This window comes from Armigeres subalbatus, chromosome 3, assembly GCF_024139115.2.
Source record: "Armigeres subalbatus isolate Guangzhou_Male chromosome 3, GZ_Asu_2, whole genome shotgun sequence".
Lineage (NCBI taxonomy): Eukaryota > Metazoa > Arthropoda > Insecta > Diptera > Culicidae > Armigeres > Armigeres subalbatus.
The window spans coordinates 121,623,686-121,643,264 of record NC_085141.1 but is presented as its reverse complement, the minus strand read 5'-3'; the positions used below and the strand labels follow the sequence as shown (position 1 = coordinate 121,643,264).

Sequence of the window (19,579 nt, the reverse complement as noted above, 5' to 3'; positions counted from 1 at the left end):
ACGGGGCCAAAAATCCGGCGGAAAATTTTCCCGAGATGTAAGGCAGCCTTTACATCTCGGGAAAATTTTCCGCCGGAATTTGGTCCCTGTGTATTTTAAAGGGGGCCGGGATTTTTATTTTCCGTGCCCAAATTCCAAAAACATCGCATATGCAAAAATACATGGGGAAAAAATCCGCGGACCAAATGAATCGACTGCTTTGAGCGTGCTTACAGCGGCACACTAGGAGTTAACTTTCTGAAATCAGTATGGCGAAAGGCATCTAAGGTTCAATTTCTCAAAATTAAGCACTTTAATCGAAAAAACATTTGGTAGGCGTAGTAGCGGACTCCATCCCTCATAACCGATACCAAATAGTTTTTCATGAAAAGTTCCTAATTTTGAGAAAACCAGCGTTAGATGTCTTTCGCCATACAAATTTCTGGCGGTTAACTCTTGCTGGCTATTTTGTACATATACTATAGCGCCTGGATGTGACTGCGGCGAGTAGAAAATCAGCCACTGCCAATAATTCATTCCCGAGGTGTGAGGCTACCTTAAAGTTGTGGTATGCTCAGAATTTTTTAGAAAAATTTTATAAACAGCTTCGTATACATTCCCGTGGAAATATTTTTGATTATCATCTTTCTGCTTCTTCTTCTTCAATGCAACATCAAAGCGGCAAATGAATAAAAAATAATCAACATGTTTTTCAAAATTTAAAAACCCAAACCGAACATTACTCAAAAATTAAGTTTGATCTTACCGTGTGCATGAAATCAAACTAATTTTACATGCTCGAAAATTCATTCTCGAATCCATCTTTTTTGCAGTAGCCCACCAGTGACAGTTTGTTGTTTCGTTTTTTTCGAACTTCACCGTGCGAGTCGCACACGAACGAGTTCAACTTTCAAACCGAAAACGACCGCCATAAAGTGAAGAAGTATCGCGAAGTGAACGGAAAAGCACACCATCGTACTGCAGACGTCGAAAAAAAACTCACGGTCGAAAAGAGAAAATTTCGGTTTTGCCCTCGAGTGCGACGCAGTGTTTGTAGTTTTTCGTGATAAAACAGGAATATTTCCTACGGACGAGTGTGATTTGCAGAGAAAAAGTGCTGATTTAACCCGTTTTCGGTGCGTTGTGAAGTGAGAAAAGATTTCAAATTTGCTGGCACCGTAAGTTGGGCTCGGTGCCGACATCACTGAGAATGTTCTCCACCAAAAAGGATATTGATCGGCACGTTAAAACGTCGCTAGCGAAATTGCCGGAGCATGAGGTAAGTTTTTTACAATGGAATTAAAAATATTTTAATCGGAAGTAACATTTTTAATGACTTAGTTGGTCTAATTTTGATTCTGGGAAGTTTTTTTTTCTTTTCCGCTGCGACGCTCTGTCGCAACAGTGACGATGAGAGTACAAAAGACCTTGACAGTAGCGGCATTTCGTCATTTTGTGGCTTTGAGGTTATGGTTTCGCAGGGATTGATCGAATCAACATCTCTACATAGGGTAAATGGGTCTAGAGCAGACCCTCTTTTCAAACTCCTTTTTTGTGTGTGTCTTTATTAGAGAATCTTGCAGCCCTAAACTGGATTCAAAATTCCTTTGCGTATTTGTAATTTAATAATAATTATTGTCAATATTATTGTTTGATATGGAAATGCTAATATCATCTTCCAAACTTAGACGTACATGTTCATGATAGAATTAGAGGCGAAAGTATAGAATTGATAGTTCTGTTAGGATACGGCAGGCATGAAGAATGGTTTTTATAGAAGTCGATTTGAAAGCGAGCGAAGGGCAATAGGGTAGAGAACCATTTGGGCAGTACCCCCTATTCCCGTCAGCAACGTTCATTACTCGAGCGCATTACAACTGAATTACTTGTTTTTTAGTACATGGTTAGTTCCTGTCGATATCTAGTGATGTACAAACAATCAAGCCATTTGGTTGGAACGCGGTCGAGTTATTAATGTTACGGACGGGAATAGGGGGTGCTGCCCAAATGGTCTTGCTCCCTATTTGTGATGGCATATATCGCACGACCTTCCTTCTGCTAAGCTCCCGTATGAAGGGGGAGGGAAGAATATCAGTGTGGAAGCTGATATATCTCCACATTAGCTTCCACACTGATATTCTTCCCTCCCCCTTAATACGGGAGCTTGGCAGAAGGAAGGTTGTGCGATATGTGCCATCACAAATATTGCCCTCCGCTCGCTTTCAAATCGACTTCTATAAAAACCATTCTTCATGCCTGCCGTATCCTAACGGAACTATCAATTCTATACTTTTGCCTCTAATTCTATCATGAACATGTACGTCTAAGTTTGGAAGATGATATTAGCATTTCCATATCATTTTAAATCGTTTAACTTTTCACGTAGAAGTAACACACACAAAAATCATTAATTAATTATTGTTTGTTTATTTTCAACGATAACCAGTTAGTATAGGGTTTCTTCATTGGCGTAAATAAGGGGGAGCTAGGGGGGGCTTAGCCCTCCCTAGAAAAAAATTAGCCCCCCTCCTAGGATTTGATAAGTTAGTTGGCAGTGATATCAGTTTCCAACATACACAGGGAATCAATATTCGAGCAACGCCTAACAATATACTCTTTGTCATCAACAGAGTTTGTTACTGACAAACGCACCTAGCGACAAACCTTTATCCGAACCCGAGCACAATATGACAAGAATCATTTGCCTTGCGCGCTCTGATATTTCCGAAAATACGATGCTAATTTTGTAATCATTGTTCGAATCTCGAATATTTCCATAAAACCAGAAACTGTGACAGCATAAAACCGAAATTTTCTCTAGAAATAAAGCAAAATAACGAGATGAAAAGTTAGCAACAAGATTGTCTTCTTTTTTGTTGCTGACAAAAAAATTCGGATCTTTGTCATTATTATCTCCGACAAAAACAAAGCTTTGTCGTTGTTTCTCTTTTGTCGCTTGTTTCGCAAGCGCATTCCAAAAAAATTGATTCCCTGAACATACATATAGCATAATGAATTACCGAAAAAGTTTGAAGACTAAAGAGACACTCATATTCACTCTATCATACTTAATGAAAAGAGTGGAAGTAAAATTAGCTTTTTCTGAATTCTGAGAAAGATTCCCATCAGCATCCGAGAAGGATTCTCATCAGAATCCGAGAAGAATTCTCACTTCAATCTCTAAAGAATTCTTTTCGGATTTATCGAAGTATTCCAATCGTAATCCAGAAGAATTCCTACTGGATTCTTTCCAGTATTGTTAAGCAATATCCTTGGGAATCTGTGAAAAATACCCTTTAAAATCCATGGAGGATTTGCTTTAGAATCTCTCGTTGATTTGCTCCGGAATATCTCCAGATTCGTTTTAAGATTGGTTTAAGAATTCCTTGACAAATCAGAATCCTTCGGCGATTTGCTACGTAATCCTTTGAAGTTTTAATTCGGAGTCTCTCGACGTTTTGCAAATGATCTGCGTTGGGATCTCTAGAAGATAAGGAATCCGGATGACGATTAGCTTCGGAATCCCGCGAAGAATTGCTTCAGAATCATTCGACGTTTCGTTTCGGAATACATCGACGGTTTGCTTAAGAATTTCTCATAGATTTTGTTCAGAGTCCCTTAACGATTTTTTTCTGGAACCATTCGACGATTTGCTTAGAAATCCTTTGATGATTTGCATCGGAAGCTCTCAACGATTTGCTTCAACATCCTTGGAGGATTCCCTTCGGGATCGCTGGAGGATTCTTTTCGAAATAACTGAAGGATTAATTCGGAGTCTCTCGACGATTTTCTTCGAAGTCCATCAACGGATTGCTTCGGAATCCTTCGACGATATGCGTCTTCATCCCTGGAACATTGCTCATGAAACACCTGAAACCATCATATTGGAATTCCTGGAGGGTTTTCGACGAAATCCCTGGAATATTCCCCTTCAAATTCCTGAAATATTCCCGTCGAAATTCCTGGAGGGCGAAGGATCCCTGGAACATTCACGTCGGAATCCTTGAAATTTTTACGTTGGAATTCCTAAAACATTCCCTCCGAAATCTCTGGTAGATTCCCTCCATGATCCCTGGAGGCTCCCATCGGTATTCTTGAAGGATTCATGTCGAAATATCTAGAGATTCCCGTCTGAGTCCCTGGAACGTTCCAGTCAGGATCACTAAAGGATTCTTATCAGAATTCTTGGAAGATTCTCGGCGGAATCCATTGAAAGTTGCACCATTTTTTTTTTTTTTCATTTAAGATAGACAGAATATTTATGAAGTATGCAAATATATCCACTGCCTGACGCTAGTCGAGCGCAATTAAACATAGACTGTGAGTTGTTGCTCACACGTGCACACGTGCACGTGCTTGAGAAAAGAGAATAATATGAATGAGTGTGATGGATCCGCAATTGCCTTAGGTGGTTGGACTGCATTTGTCATATTACCGCTGATAACTTGATGAGATGTTAAAATGTTCGAGAATTTTCAAAAAGAGAAAAAATATAAAGGGGCTATAGCCCCCCCTAGGCATCGGAGGTAGTTACGCCAATGGGTTTCTTACCTCATTCCCGGCCTAACATCCGTACGACTGCATTATTTAATTATTATTGATATTTATGACAGGAAACAACGTTTGCTGAAATTGCTGGGTGGTGTAATACCAACCTGTGAGGCTGTGAGCAACTTGACAGCTCCAGTACATTGTCAGTGAACCCCAAAAAATTGATTCAGGTGGTTCTGTCAAACTTACTTACACTGTTAAAAAAGTTTACACACAAAAGACTTTGAAGTATGCTCTTTTGACTATAAAGTATTCAATGAATTATTGGCAATGGCTGATTTTCTACCCGCCGCTTCCACATCCAGGCGCAAATAGCCAGCCTGAGTTAACCGCCAGAAATTTGTATGGCGAAAGACATCTAACGCGGGTTTTCTCAAAATTAGGAACTTTTCATGAAAAACTATGGTCCAATGCACCGAGTTCATCATTGACGTTTGAGACGGGCGCTGTTTACAAAGAATAAATACTTTTTCATTCATCGAGTTCATGCAAGTGTTCATTTTTAGTAAACAGCGCCCGTCTCAAACGTCATTGTGTTCATTCGGTGCATTGGACCATTTGGTACCGGTTATGAAGAATGGTGTCCGCTACTACGCCTACCAAATATTTTTTCGATTAAGGTGCTTAATTTTGAGAAATCAAACCTTAGATGCCTTTCGCCATACTAATTTCAGAAAGTTAACTCCTAGTGTTCCGCTGTAAGTACGCTCAAAGCAGGCGGTTCATTATGACTTCAAAGTAGCTCTTTCGTGTGAGAATGGGACTACACACAGAAAGGAATAAATATTATGCACAATTATGACTATCTTTTATTCACAAATGATTAACATTTATGCATAAAAACAAGAAAAATGTATAAAACTTATTCTTTTTATGCATCAAATTTTACTCCTTTTGTGGGTAGTCCCATTCTCCCGCAAAAGAGTGTATTTCTCCCCAAAAGAGCATACTTTCTACTGTGCGTGTAGGCTGTGAACCGTTTCACCGATTCGTTTAACTTTTGGTTAAAATTTGACAGTTCGATGGTCATTCCGCTGTGGTTAAAAACAGGGGCGCCTCGTCTATACGTTCACCTGTTCATGGAACAGGTAACCATTTTTAGTTCAGAAGTAGGAAACTATTTCCAATGATGATTTAACATCTTACGAAACAAAAAATTGCGTAGAAAGATCAACTCAACGCCACATGCTTGGCGTACAGTAAAATTGCAGCAAAATATGCGTTTCTCCGACGGAAAACACCACATCACATAGAAAGCTTTTGCCTGTCGTCGTACGATTCATAATAAAGAACCAACAGCAGCGCTGCCAGAAGTCAAATTCAAAGTTTTGCGCCATGACAAATGTTTTGAAATAATTTCCTCCTTGCACGCACAGCTGAAAGTATGCTCTTTTGGGCAGAAATACACTCTTTTCCGGGAGAATGGGACTACCCACAAAAGGAGTAAAATTTTATGCATAAAAAGTTTTACACACTTTTCCTGTTTTTATGCATAAATGTTAATCATTTGTGAATAAAAGATAGTCATAATTGTCCATAATATTTATTCCTTTTTGTGTGTAGTCCCATTCTCCCACGAAAAAGCGTACTTTGAAGTCAAAATTGAATACTTTATTGTCAAAAGAGCATACATATTTCAAAGTCTTTTGTGTGTAAACTTTTTTAGCAGTGTGGTATGCTCACTCGTTCTCCGCGCGCGGAGAACCAGCGTGAGCGTTGCCAGCTTTCTCCGTTTCCTCAATAGAGGTAATAAACTTGATACTAAAGGGGCAGTAGGGACAATATGGACATACGGGGCAATATGAGCCACCCTCATTTTGAGCTTATTAATAAGTTTTATCATGTAAAAGTTATATGATCTTTAAGAGGATGCTACACATGTGCATCAACGTGAAAACCGCATTAAAATTCAATTCAAACATAAAAATAAAATGTAAATTTTCGTTGCATAGGCAAAATTATTATAAGATTTCAAGTTTTAAATAAGGTTTTGACACAAAACTGATTAAAATACAGGTCAAAAATACACCACAATCAAAAGATATATTAAAATTGAATTTTGTGCACACATGTTTATATTGACACAAATCTGAATTTATCATAAAACTTTTTTCCCCAAAACTAGTATCTATGGGGCAATATGGGCATACCTGCATAGATCAAGAAACCTTTCCTTAAAATGCGAACAAGTTCAAATTTCAGTACATAGTCAAATACAAGAATATTATCATATATGTAAAAGATTCATTACGAAAAAATTATAACAGCGCATTATTGCGATAGAAACAGAAAAAATGACCATTGACCAATTGAAATGTGGCTGTTCAAACGGTGAAGAGTGGCAAATCAGTTTAGTCCGCTGTTGTGCAGTTTTTTCATTTTATTTGGTATGGAATACTCACAACTGTTGTAGGAATATCATATTCTTCCATATTACGATACTTTTTTCGCCTAAATAAAGGTTTTGGAAGGGTGGCCCATACTGCCCCAAATGGTGGCTCATATTGCCCCGTATAGTCGGGAACACACATTGAAATCAATACATTTTCAAAAGTGCATTCCAACAATATCCAAACGCATTTTTCGTCATTCATCGACGTAATATGAAAGGTAACATTCTGTAGTATAAGTTAACTACATTTGAACGATGTTTTTTGAGCTTTTCAGCGCTTTTCGGAACGATTTCCTTAGGTGGCCCATATTGCCCCGATCACCCCTACTGTTAGTAAAGTTTATTACCCAGTGGCGTTTCCCTAACCTCAATCTACCTGTGCACTGGATTGAAATTTAAGGAATTTTTGTGCGGAAATGTATAGAATGACTAGATTTTGATTAGTTTAAACGATTCTGATAATTTTATTTTCCATTTGGGCTGTAGAAAGATCAAAATTTTCATTTTTCGGGTCAGTGCACAGGTAAAAAGTGAGGTTACGCGACGCCACTGTTATTACCTCTATTGTTTCCTCACATCATTCTCTTTCGCTTGCGAAGCAGGCACGTTTAGATGCGAGTTCTGCTATGTTGTGCAGGAGTCCAACCCGTTCGACGCGCTGTGAGAACAATCAACGACGCGACGTACGTTCGGTTTAGACTCAGTCGTGTCGGGCTGTGCTTTGCCGAAAGGGCACGCGCGCACGTTTTCGTTAATTGGGATGATTGGGAAAGGTTTGTTTTTCTTTTTTTCTCCTTAATAATATGCATCAAAAACAATTTAGCATCTAGAACAATATTAAAATGTTTCAGTTTTAAAAAGAGACATCAAATAATACTTTTTCACAATTCATCAAAATCAATAAACATAGAGAGAAAGGAAAAGTTTTCACTAAATTTGAAAAGTTAAATAACTGGAAAACATTTCAGCTTCTAAATGTGCGTGTCATAAGACGAGTTTGTACAATCCCATTGAACTCCACCACTTTATTGTATCTTGACAGATACGTATTTCGACCTCAACAGTAAGGCCGTCTTCAGTGTCTCGTACTTGACTCGACTCAAGAGATAGGTGCGTTCCACAATGACAGTTTCATAAACGACAAGCAGAAGAAACGAGACTGCATCTACACTACGAAAACACAACCAAAACAGCAGACCCCCGATTACCCTACTGACATACGCTAATGGCCGCTGACTCTTTCCATGCGGCGTTTGTTTCAATCAGTTGTGAAAACTTCGAGTCTGTGGTTGGCAATGCAAAGAACAATGTTGACGTACTTGGTATGCAAGCAACTGACTTCTTCAAAGCTCATCGTTTTGGAGTATACGATAAACCACTGCAAGCAACGCCCGTACGTGGATTCCATGCGAAAGTGGTGTTTGAAAAAGGCCGTTATGAACTTGGATACGCAAACAATATCAACAGTAAAGACCTCAAATACTCCTAAAAGTTGTTTTCCAAGAAGTAGTTTCGTTTTTCATTGATCTTCCGACGAAGAAATCAAGCTCTATCTGGAATTAGGGGGAATGTCGCAAGAGAGGATTCTCTTCTTCGACTTCCCCTCTTTTATATAAAAGTGACAAGCAGCAGATTTCTTTGTGGTTTATCATCTCAGAATGATAGAAAACAATGCAATCTTGCGTTCTGAGGTGATAAACTGCAAAGAAATCCCCTGCTTGTCACTTTTATTCGAAAGAGAGGAAGTCGACGAAGAGAATTCTCTCTTTTTTACGGCCCTTGAATATTTTAATTATGTCACAGTTTTATATCGCCTTCTCCCAAAAGGCCGTTCACGTTTTACTTGGAGAGGTTCTAGACAATATAATACCTACCCTATATGGACAACCGTCCATATAAATTCTGAAAGTAGGGAAAGACCTTGCATACTTACCAGCCACCCTTCTAATCTACCCACGTGGATTGTAGATGACCCTAAAAGTATGGTATATTTTATGGACGGTCTCAGGACACATCACGCAGTGCCATGTGTCTTTTTGTGTGATTGTTATATTTTTTGTAGTGTGTCAAATATGCGTCCATTTATCCCGGTGTGACAAGTATGCGCCCATTTGTTCGAATGTGACAAATTGACTTCAGATTTCTTTCGAGTTTTCTAGAATAAAACCTCTGTTTTGACAAAATATTTCAAAAATACGTATCAAATTATGACGATAGACATCAAAACCTCAAAAATGTTAAAATGTAACATGTGACATTTATGCGTCCGATAGCAGCGCATAACATGGACATTTATAAAGAATTCGCAGATAGAATATGTTTTGTGAAGAACTAACTGATGGGTGAACTGGGTTGGACATACAACATAGGAGGGAAGTAACGTTATTATATAAATGTAAACGGGAGATGTCGCTTTTTAAAATAGCTTATAAAAATCTAATTCAAAATGGGTGATTCATCCTGTTCCATCAACTGTGAACGCACCCTCGTCCCAACGAGCTCAATGGAACTCACCATCACTACAGCAGCGAGATGAAGATAGTGAAGTAGAGAAACGTCAGACACGTTCAATGAGTAAGAGATAGATGGGTAGTTAGATAACAATAATAAAACCATAACAGAGTCGTTGAAAGTAATTGGATTAGATTGGCTAAAATTATTAGTTTTTCACATATTGATCTGCTATTTTTCTTGGCACTAGATTAGTTTACGTGCAATTTGCTTAGCTTAAACGAATAGGAAGTGGATTATTGAGAAAATAACATATATAGCAGGTAAACAAAAGAAATAAAAACCTACGATAAACCTAATGTGTAAGAAACACAAACTTATCCTAAACTTATCATAGATAGGAGGATCACAGTTCAGTCCAAGACAAAAGCTCAAACATAGTTTGTAATCTTGAGCATATAGCAAGGTAACTACGATTAAGTTGATTGGAACATTTATAGCATAATCAATAATACATAACAAACAGGTATTGAAAGCTACCGTACGAGACCGCATTCCGGACGTAACGGACTAGACGAAGACACTAAACGTGAGTAACTATACAAGCCAACAGACATTGTACTGCGAATTGCTCATGTTTTATGTATTTAAACTATTAATAGGGAAAATTTAACAATACAAACCGTGAAATACTTACTTCGGCGAGTTTTGTTTAAATTATCGGAAATCTATTACGTCTTGTTGCCACCTTTGGGAACACATCCTTTTGATTTTTAATTTTGTATACACAGAAAAAAAATGTTGCGGTGGAAATCATTCTGAGGGTTATTTTAATAAACCCGTTTGATTTTGACATGCGCGCAGTAAAAATCAACTGTGGTTCTTGCGAAATAGTGTTACCTGAACTGAATCAGTGGTGCATTTTTTCTGAAACAATGGATAATTATTCATAATAGTTTCAACAACAAGGCATAGTGAAACGAAAATGACGAAACAAAAAACATGGTTTCTACGGAGGAAAAGTGTGGCTATGAAGGATGACCCATTGTTTATGTTTCGTAGCGCCATCTGCGATTTGCAAGTGAGTACGCGAAACTAAGGCGAAATGTCAAGTTGTGGGGGGGGTGTGTAATACTGCAATGGAATCCACATCTGCCTAAAAATAGCTATTCTTTCAAAACATCCTTTGAAAAAGCTTTTATTTGATTTTATTTAGCCAGGTGTAACACGTATTTCAGTCACAGTGATTGCTTTTCCGACATACTTCAATTCAATTCCCGGCATAAGCGCTTTTCACTCAATCTCTCAACATCTTTATCTCTCATTATCTCACCTGACGGTAGAAAATGCGACGTAAACAAAAATATGCACGGCACGCGACAACGTGATGCCAGATGGTATTAATCATAATAATGTTTATTTGGTTGAGAAGATATTATATTCACTCATTCAAATTCCCCAAAACATTTTTTTTTCACTTTTTGAAATCGAGAGAATTATAAATAGGGAGCGGGACCATTTGGGCAGCACCCCCTATTCCCGTCCACAACATTAATAACTCGACCGCGTTCCAACCAAATGGCTTGATTGTTTGTACATCACTAGATATCGACAGGAACTAACCATGTACTAAAAAACAAGTAATTCGGTTGTAATGCGCTCGGGAATAGGGGATACTGCCCAAATGGTTCTCTACCCTAACATGATAGCGTCAACGTATTACAGTTTTCCTATTAACGATAAGGGATTATTTTCATACTAAAAAAGGCTCCTGGCCTTTTAGCAGGATGGTGCGGCTAAAAGTTCTTGGGCCGATGTGATCTCCCGAGCAACATATGATTAGGGCCGAAAAGCCAACAATGCTGAACCGAGAAAAATGAGGTTCAACTTTTCTATTATTAATTTATCTCATTGATTGCAGTAGAAACTCATTTCATTACCAAAAACATGTCAATGAGATACGTGAATGGTTATATTATAACAGCAAATTTTTGACGTAGGACTACGTCTGTGTTTTCTATATTGGGGTACACTTTACGATTGCGAAAATCGGGGACCGTCACGAAAATATGATAGACTTTAAACTTTAATATCTAAGCCGTTTCTCGATGGATTTTAAATTTTTTTGGACCATTCGATCAAGGATGAGTCAACGCTTCTTTGTATTTATTCGAAAATACTGATTTTTAACCATTTATTATCGAAAATTCATAAAAAGTTTGGAAATAGGTAAACTAACCAATCACGTACATGCATCACTAGCACAGACATCAAAAATCAATCACTTGCGGGTTTGGATCTAATCCTCAGTTTGAACAAGATTTTACGCATAGCAGACGCATCAAAGCGATCGTAGCGGAGCGCACACAGCATCACGGAGGTGCTAATGACATTTTCAAAGAAAATCCGTCGCATTGGTGGTGGTGCTCGATGTGTTGCTGCAGATCATTCAACCTCAACGAACCAGAATTTCATATGAAGAAAAGGTTGACCATAAAAATAGTACTGTGGCGATCCCGCACCGCCAGTGCCGATGCTGAAAATTGATTACAAATTGTGGTGTCAGTTAGTTGGAAAGGAGCATTGGGAAAAGAAAATTGGTTCTTCTCAGGACCAACATTTTATGAAAAGAAAGAGTTAATTGCAAAAATGGACTGTTTCGGTGGCATCGGTTTTGGCGTGGTAGCTTGGTTGCTGTTAGTGATTCCATCCATCGGCGCGCGCGAGCCATTTTGATCGGAATTCCACAGAAGGCGGTTCGACATTCGATGCAGCGAAGTGGACACAGCAGCACGAAGTGGGTGGCAGTGTGGCCATGCTGCAAGTTTACACGATTGGATTGGATGCAGTTAGTTATTGGAATGGGAATTGGGAAAAGAAAATTGGTTCTTCTCAGGGCCAACATTTTACGAAAAGAAAAAGTTAATTGCGGAAATGGACTGTTTCGGTAGCATCGGGTTTGGCGTGGTAGCTTAGTCGCTGTCGCTTCAGAATCTTGCGAGAAAGTTTCATTGGATTCTTAGAATTTGTCATTCTCCGAACGGTCCGTTGTCTGCGGAATCCCGATCGAAATGGCTCGCACGTGCCGAAAAAGCAGCTTTCTTATACCTAATGAAGTAGCTCCGTTAGCCCCGCCCCTTCATTAATCGTTAAGAGTGCATATTACGTTAACACTCATATCAGATCACAAAGAGGCGGGGCTTACTGGTTTAATTTATTAAATACAAGAAAGCTGCTGTTCGGCGCGCGCGAGCCATTTTGATCGGGATTCCACAAAGAGCTTTTCGACATTTAATGCAGCGGAGCGGACACAGCAGCACGAAGGCGTGGGGTGGCAGTGGCAATGCGGAAAATTTATTCCAAATTTTGGAGGCTGAGCGAAAAATCATCAGGTGGCGGTCGGACAGTTTCAACGCAAGGTGCCGGAAAGCGTTTGGATGCAGTTAGTTATTAGAAAGTCGCATTGGGAAATGAAAAATGGTTCTTCTCAGGACCAGAATTTTATGATAAGAAAAGGTTATTGCGAAAATGAATTGTTTCGGTGGGATCGGGTTTGGCGTGGTAGCTTGATTGCTGTTAGTGATTCCATCCATTCAAATTTACTGCATCATCTCCCTCCGATGCGCTATCAAATTCGCTAGTTACGATTGAGTTTTGAACTTTGAAGAAAGTTCATATCGGATTGTCGGATCAACCTTTTGTATAAAGGCCTTTTTGGAGGACATCGTCCTCAAAAATTGACGAAATAAAGGAGAAATAAGCAGTGACGTGAAACCAAACGGAAATATATTTATTTGCAACGTTTGATTTTCGCCCGCGATGTGAGCGTACGTGGCAAAGTAAGGATTGTGATGTCCCCGACTGAAAGCCAGTCGAGTGGCTTTAGCGGCCGATGAGTCATGTTAATTCCACCGTTAGAGATTCAAAGTCCATCCAACTGGGAACAACTAATCGACTTCTTGATTGAGTTGGCCTCCGAGCAGTTTGCTCAATGTTAATAAAACGAGACAAATTATTATGGTAAATACCATCATTTTCGAATAGCTACGTAGTCCTACGTCACCTTTGCGTACAACCCGAGTGGGCTGCACCTTTGAGTTTTTTACGGGGTAAGATCTCTCACGGTTACATTGCCAGCAACAGGCGAATCCTGACCCAACGAATACCTTCCTCATTATCCAACTCCGTGGTACTTATGAGGGTGTCGCTTAGTCGGTGGCCTCTCGTTAAGTAAGTACCACATCAACACTTCCAGGACAGGACAGGAACCCTAGTTACGGTGAAAATGGGCGAGGCCAAGAGGTGTAATGCTTTTGTTATTTTTGTTTAAGACTGGAATCAAGGATCACCCCCCTCCTTGATTTCTGATAGCATTCTAGGATATCAAAATTAAAATATGAGTATCACTAGTGTAGTGTCCAATCTACGAATTACATCGTAACAATGCTAATGGTTTGATGATACATGATTAAATGTATTCTAAGAGTGAAATCAGTAGTGATTCAGTTTCATTCCAAATTTTCGACCACTATTCTAGTTTGAATCTGGAGCAAAACAAAACAAACTCCCCAGCAGTGTTCCATTTATGTTTTTTAAATTTTCAATTAAATGAAATCATTGTGTTGTGGAAGGCGCCTTAATTGCAAAGTGGGTTGACCCGTAGATTTAATTACGCATTCATACACCAAAACAATTGAAAAATGATCTCGTGATTCATTCGTGGTTCAAAATTTGCAGAAAATAGAACTGAGTTATACCAGTTTTATTTTTTTGACAGTTGACTGGTATAAAATATAAATCTAGAACAGCTGGAAAAAGGAATGTTACTGCTGATTTTACTCCAATATGTTTATAGTGATAGTGATAGTTCTAGTGATACGAACAAATAGGAAGGATTGAAGTGCGTGAGTTTAGAATTCAAGACAAAATTTTCAAAACGACTTATCTGCTTTTGTAAACAAAGATTCAAACGACGATTTGACGAATCAGATAGCTCTCCCACGCAAACCAACGCCACCATTAGGTAGGTGAAGGTTTCCGCTACCTGTTGATGGTGTTGGTTTGCGTGGGAGAGCTATCAGATTCGTCAAATCGTCGTTTGAATCTTTGTTTACAAAAGCAGATAAGTCGTTTTGAAAATTTTGTCTTGAATTGTTGTGAATCACCACAGCTTCAAGCAATAATATCGAGCACTGTGACGATTTTCAGGTAGGTGTTTATTTGATGATACCGTTTTATCAAGTGGAAAGATTCACTCCGGCTCAGTGGTGTTTCAACGAAGAGCAAATGTTTGATATCTACATTTATATTTTTTACTAGCTTTATGTACCCGGCCTTGCTCGGAATTGCCAGTTTGATTCGCAGTTTTTTTTTCACAATCGGAAAATGAATAAACCAATTGGTCAACAGGATAATTGCGTTTTCTTATCGATACTTCATCATTTGATCAGAAGAAGGCAGATTTCATTTGAAAACATTGACTGGTTTTGAAGAAGGGAGCAAACCCATAATCGCCATATTCCGGGCAAACGTTTATTTCTAAAGAAGGAAAAACATCCACCGATGCCTTATTCCGGGCAAACGTCTATTTTAAAGAAGGGATCACATTCACCATCCAGAAGGAAACACATTAATCATTGCTTGTCACTGGGCAACCATAATTTCGATACATGGTTAAATTGATCGATAACTAAACAATACAATAATGGGTTCAGAAGTTAGGCTGGAGCATACCCACAAACATACAAACATTGAGTTTTATATATCCCGGGTACTTATTCAATAGGACGTATGTGATTTTGTAAACAACGATGCATACGTCTATTTGTCAAATATGATGGCACTCCTACGCAAACCAACACAACGAACATGTAGCCGAAACCTCCCCTAGCTGTATGTGGCGATGGTTTGCGTGGGAGTGCTATCAGATTGCAGAAATCAACGTTTAAATTTTTGTTTACAAAATCACATACGTCACATACGTTGAATAAGTATCCGAGATATATAGATAGCTAATAGCTATATGTATTCGGCTTTGCTAGGGACTGAAAAGTAAATTATTCAATTTAATGTCCAATGCTGTAGCACAAAACCCACAGAGGTAGATCTACCGCTCATAGAATTGTTCCTTTGTATCAATCTATTTTTATATATTTGTTTGGCCCTTCTACCTTTTCAATAAACATCTTCCAAAAATAGAGAATAAGTGTACCAAATCTGGTTGTAATTTATCCTGGGAGTTACACTGAATTGCTCATTTTTTAAAGACAACCCCTTCCCCATAACTTCCCTTTTTCCCCAATGACCCTCCCACCTCCTTTGTTATCTTCTCCTTGGGATAGAAAATGTGTACACCAATTTTGGTTGAAATCGGTCCTGGGAGTTAGGTGTTACACTGAATTGCTCTTTTCTAAATACAACCCTTCCCCTTACCATCCCTTTTTCCCAATGATCATACCACCCTTTGTTATTTTCTCCTTAGGATAGAGAATGTGTGTACCAAATTTGGATGAAATCGGTCCAGGGGTTCAAAAGATACACTGAATTGCTTGTTTTCTGAACAATACCTCCCCCAGCCCCTCCCCTCTTTACCAAATTACACTTCCATATGATCGACTACTCTTAGTGAATATGTGTACAAAATTTGGTTGATATGGGTACTGGGGTTGGGAGTTACACTGAATTGCTCGTTTTATAAAGACAACCCCTCCCCCATACCCTCCCTTTTTTACAATGACCGCCCCACCCGCTTTGTTATCTTTTGTTTAGGGTAGAGAATGTTTGTATCAAATTTGGTTGAAATCGGTGCAGGGGTTCAGAATTTACTCTGAATTACCCGTTTTCTGAACCATACCCCTCCCTCCAGATCCCTCCCCCCTTTCAAAGATTACACTCTCATATGGTTGTCTCCTTATATTGAATATGTGTACAAAATTTGATTGAAATCGGCCCTAGGAGATGCAAGTTACACATAATTGTTCGTTTTCTAAACAAAACCCCTCCCCCTTTTCTAAATGACCCTCCCACCCCCTTTGTCAACTTCCCCTGAGGATAGAGAACGTGTGTACCAAATTTGGTTGAATTCGGCCAAGTGGTTCAGAAGTAGTTAGCGAACATACATACATAGATTGATTTTTATATATATAGAAGAAGAAGAAGAAGAAGAAGATAATTGGCTCAATTAGGAGTAAAATAAATTGTGAAAAAATATTGAATATTGGGCGAGATAAATGAGAGACTTTTTCAAAATTATCAGTCATAAACCTACGACTTCCAAACAGTATAAATCATTAGTTTTCTGTGCAGTGAGCCGGGAATCGGGCCCATAGGCCCAAGTAGTGATTTATTCTATACTCAGTCGCATTCTAACGGAATTATTCGAGTTCAGTACATGTTATGTGTGAGGTACTAAAAATAGGTAGACCTTTTTCCCAATGCACTAGATCATTTTGATATCAATTTCGAGTGACATTTATTATAAATATTTCTCGGGAACTTTTTCAAATCGGCGTATGTAACATTTTGATCAAGCTGAGAAAATGAGCTTGAAAGTTTTCAGATTTCATTTTTATTCCTATTTAGAAACTAATCATTTTTATTGCAATTGAATACACCTCAACGATACATTATGAAAAGGTTCATCGTCACTGACCTTGAAATCTGCACTGCGTGTGAACATTTCAGTTATTTTGATAAAAATATATGTTACAACGTTCTGCACCAGATAAATCACATACGTCGTTTTGATACGTCAGTATGACGAGGTCATGCTACTTTCGTCGAAATGTTACGCTGCTCCGTACGCTGCATTGTTGATACGTCGAAATGTTGCGTCAAGTTGAAACGTTTCACGCACATGCGACAAAAAAATTGCAACACTTACAACACGACGTAACAACATTTGCTGCAGAAAAACAACGTAAAATGTTTTCTTAACGAAAATCAGAATATTTAAGCGACATGCTTAATTTTGAAATCAGTGATGAAAAAGTACAAGCAGATGCACGTTTTAAACTATTTAGTTGTTCGAAAAAACTTTTTAAAGTACATTTTCTGCTAAGCGGTGTATGTGCAATATTTTCAACAATGATGTTACACCGTTTTGCAAAATATTGATTTACATTTTTAAAAACACATTTTCATGTAGCTTTGAAGATATACACATTTTTAGATGAATTTGATGCCATATGCTGTTGAAAACGGGTTTGTTTACAATTTGCGACATACGTCGTTTTGAAAAAGTACCCGAGATTTAGTTCAATCAAAGTTAATTGCTTATTTTCCGGGTACTGGGCCACCTGACTTGGACCTTAATTTACTATGTTCTGAAAACTCAGATGTGTATATGTGCATTATGTGGAATATTTTGATTTAAAAAAGGTATTGAGGTAGCCACTTTCCTTCGATGGAACTCAAACACACGACCCTCAGTATGCCGGGGAAGGTTCTTATACGTTCGAGTACAAATGAAACGCGAATATCTGCATAACTCGAGAATTATTCGAGCAAATGAAACCAAAATTGACATGTCGAGGTTTTGGAAGACAAGAAATGTTTCTACGATGGTTCAATTTCCTTTCCGCTCTAGAAGGAAGCTCCCATGCTATTGATACACACATTTCTGCCAATTTATTAAAAAAATAATTTCCAGATTTCTATATGCATATTATTCGGCAACTTGGCCGTACGAAAATATCTTGGCTGTGCATATGCTAAGCACATGTTTTGGAATGCACAAATTAATATGAAATTTGCGAAAAAGCATCCACGTGTCTTGGAGTGACTCGAAACCTCAACCTCCTACTCTCTCCTAGATAGGCAATAATTTTACGAAAATTTTAAAAACTTCTTCAGCTACTCAGGAAGGACTTCTTTGAAATAGTTTGAATAAGATCAAATAGAGAATTGAATATGGGGTCTTCAGTAGCCTTGCGAGCAAAGGCGTAGGATTGCCAATCCGGAAATGGCGAGTTCGATTCTCAGTCCGGTCTAGGATGTTTTCGGGTTGGAAACTTTCTCGACATCCTGGACATAGTGTATCCATTGTACTTGCTTACACATGCTTGCACATGCAAAATCACTGACATTGTCACTAAACATGTCAGAAGGTAGCCCACGTCGACTTACAAAGCGGTGCAGGTCGGCTATGAAAGAACTTGTAATAAGGTTTGACACAAATTCGAAGTGGATGCATTTTGTCGTGATGCATACGTTTCCTTTTTCGTATTGTGGCTTCCTGGAATGTCGATAGGTCCGGCAAAATCGATTCCTGTTCGGTAGAAAGTATATGCTTGTGTCACTATAGTCTATATTTTGGCAAATTTCCCATGTAGATTTTGGTTTCTCCTGGTCTAGCCTTGAAGCAACGAATGCACTTTTGAAGTTGATGCCGAATAGCGTTCCGGCCGTTTAGGATCCACAATCTTTGCCTCATGATGGAAAGTGTACTGCTAGGACCCACGTGCAGATTCTCATAGCGGGTGGCTTCGATTAACAGCTTTATCACGGGATGTTCTGCAGAGGAAGGATCGGTGGATGTTTCTGTTCGAAGGTAACGCTGGCATATTTTATTCTACCGTTTACACGCAGAATTCCATTAGCGTCGACCCAAGATTTTAGTGTTCGTAGTCTTCCAACATAACGCTCACCTTAAAAAAAGACAGAATCACCGTCTTCGACCAGAGGTCGCACAGACCGAACACTTTAACATCTAGCTTGAGACAACGGACAGGACATTTACACAACACCCAGTGGACCAGTGGAGAGCTTTTCGCTTTACGAAAAGTTTTCTCCTTACCGGGGTGGGAATCGAACCCACACTCCACAGCACATGCGTCTAGACGCTTGACGTCGCTAACCGCACGACCACGAAGCCCACGAATATCGCTCACCTTGACCAATGATCTGAATCTGCTAAATATATGCGTACTTCGTGACGTTATCGGATGTTCTGCGCCTCTTATTTATAAATCTAATCACGTTTGACATAACCCGTTGTAGCTTTCTGAACTTGTGAATTTGGTTAGAATTGAAGATCGTTGTAAGCGTCATCACTCGTCGTACTTCAGGTAGGTCTTCTGAAGACTTCAACTTCACCCACAGATTCTGCAAACGTTGTATAGCTAAATCAACCAACCAAGCTAATATGGTTCAACGCACCATTTTCTTCATAACTTCGCAATGACCGTGATTATATTCAATAGACAC

General features: G+C 38.9%; 1 protein-coding gene across 2 annotated transcripts in view; it reads left to right on the top strand.

The window, feature by feature from the left end:
• The first annotated feature begins 889 nt into the window (after window positions 1-889).
• Window positions 890-19,579, top strand: part of LOC134219186 (E3 SUMO-protein ligase RanBP2) — a 42,262-nt gene continuing 23,572 nt past the window's right edge. For both annotated transcript variants that reach the window (XM_062697889.1, XM_062697888.1), the window contains exon 1: window positions 890-1,258. In XM_062697889.1, the coding sequence (XP_062553873.1) occupies window positions 1,190-1,258 (69 nt within the window). In that variant the 5' untranslated portion in view covers window positions 890-1,189. The remainder of the gene's footprint in view (window positions 1,259-19,579) is intronic.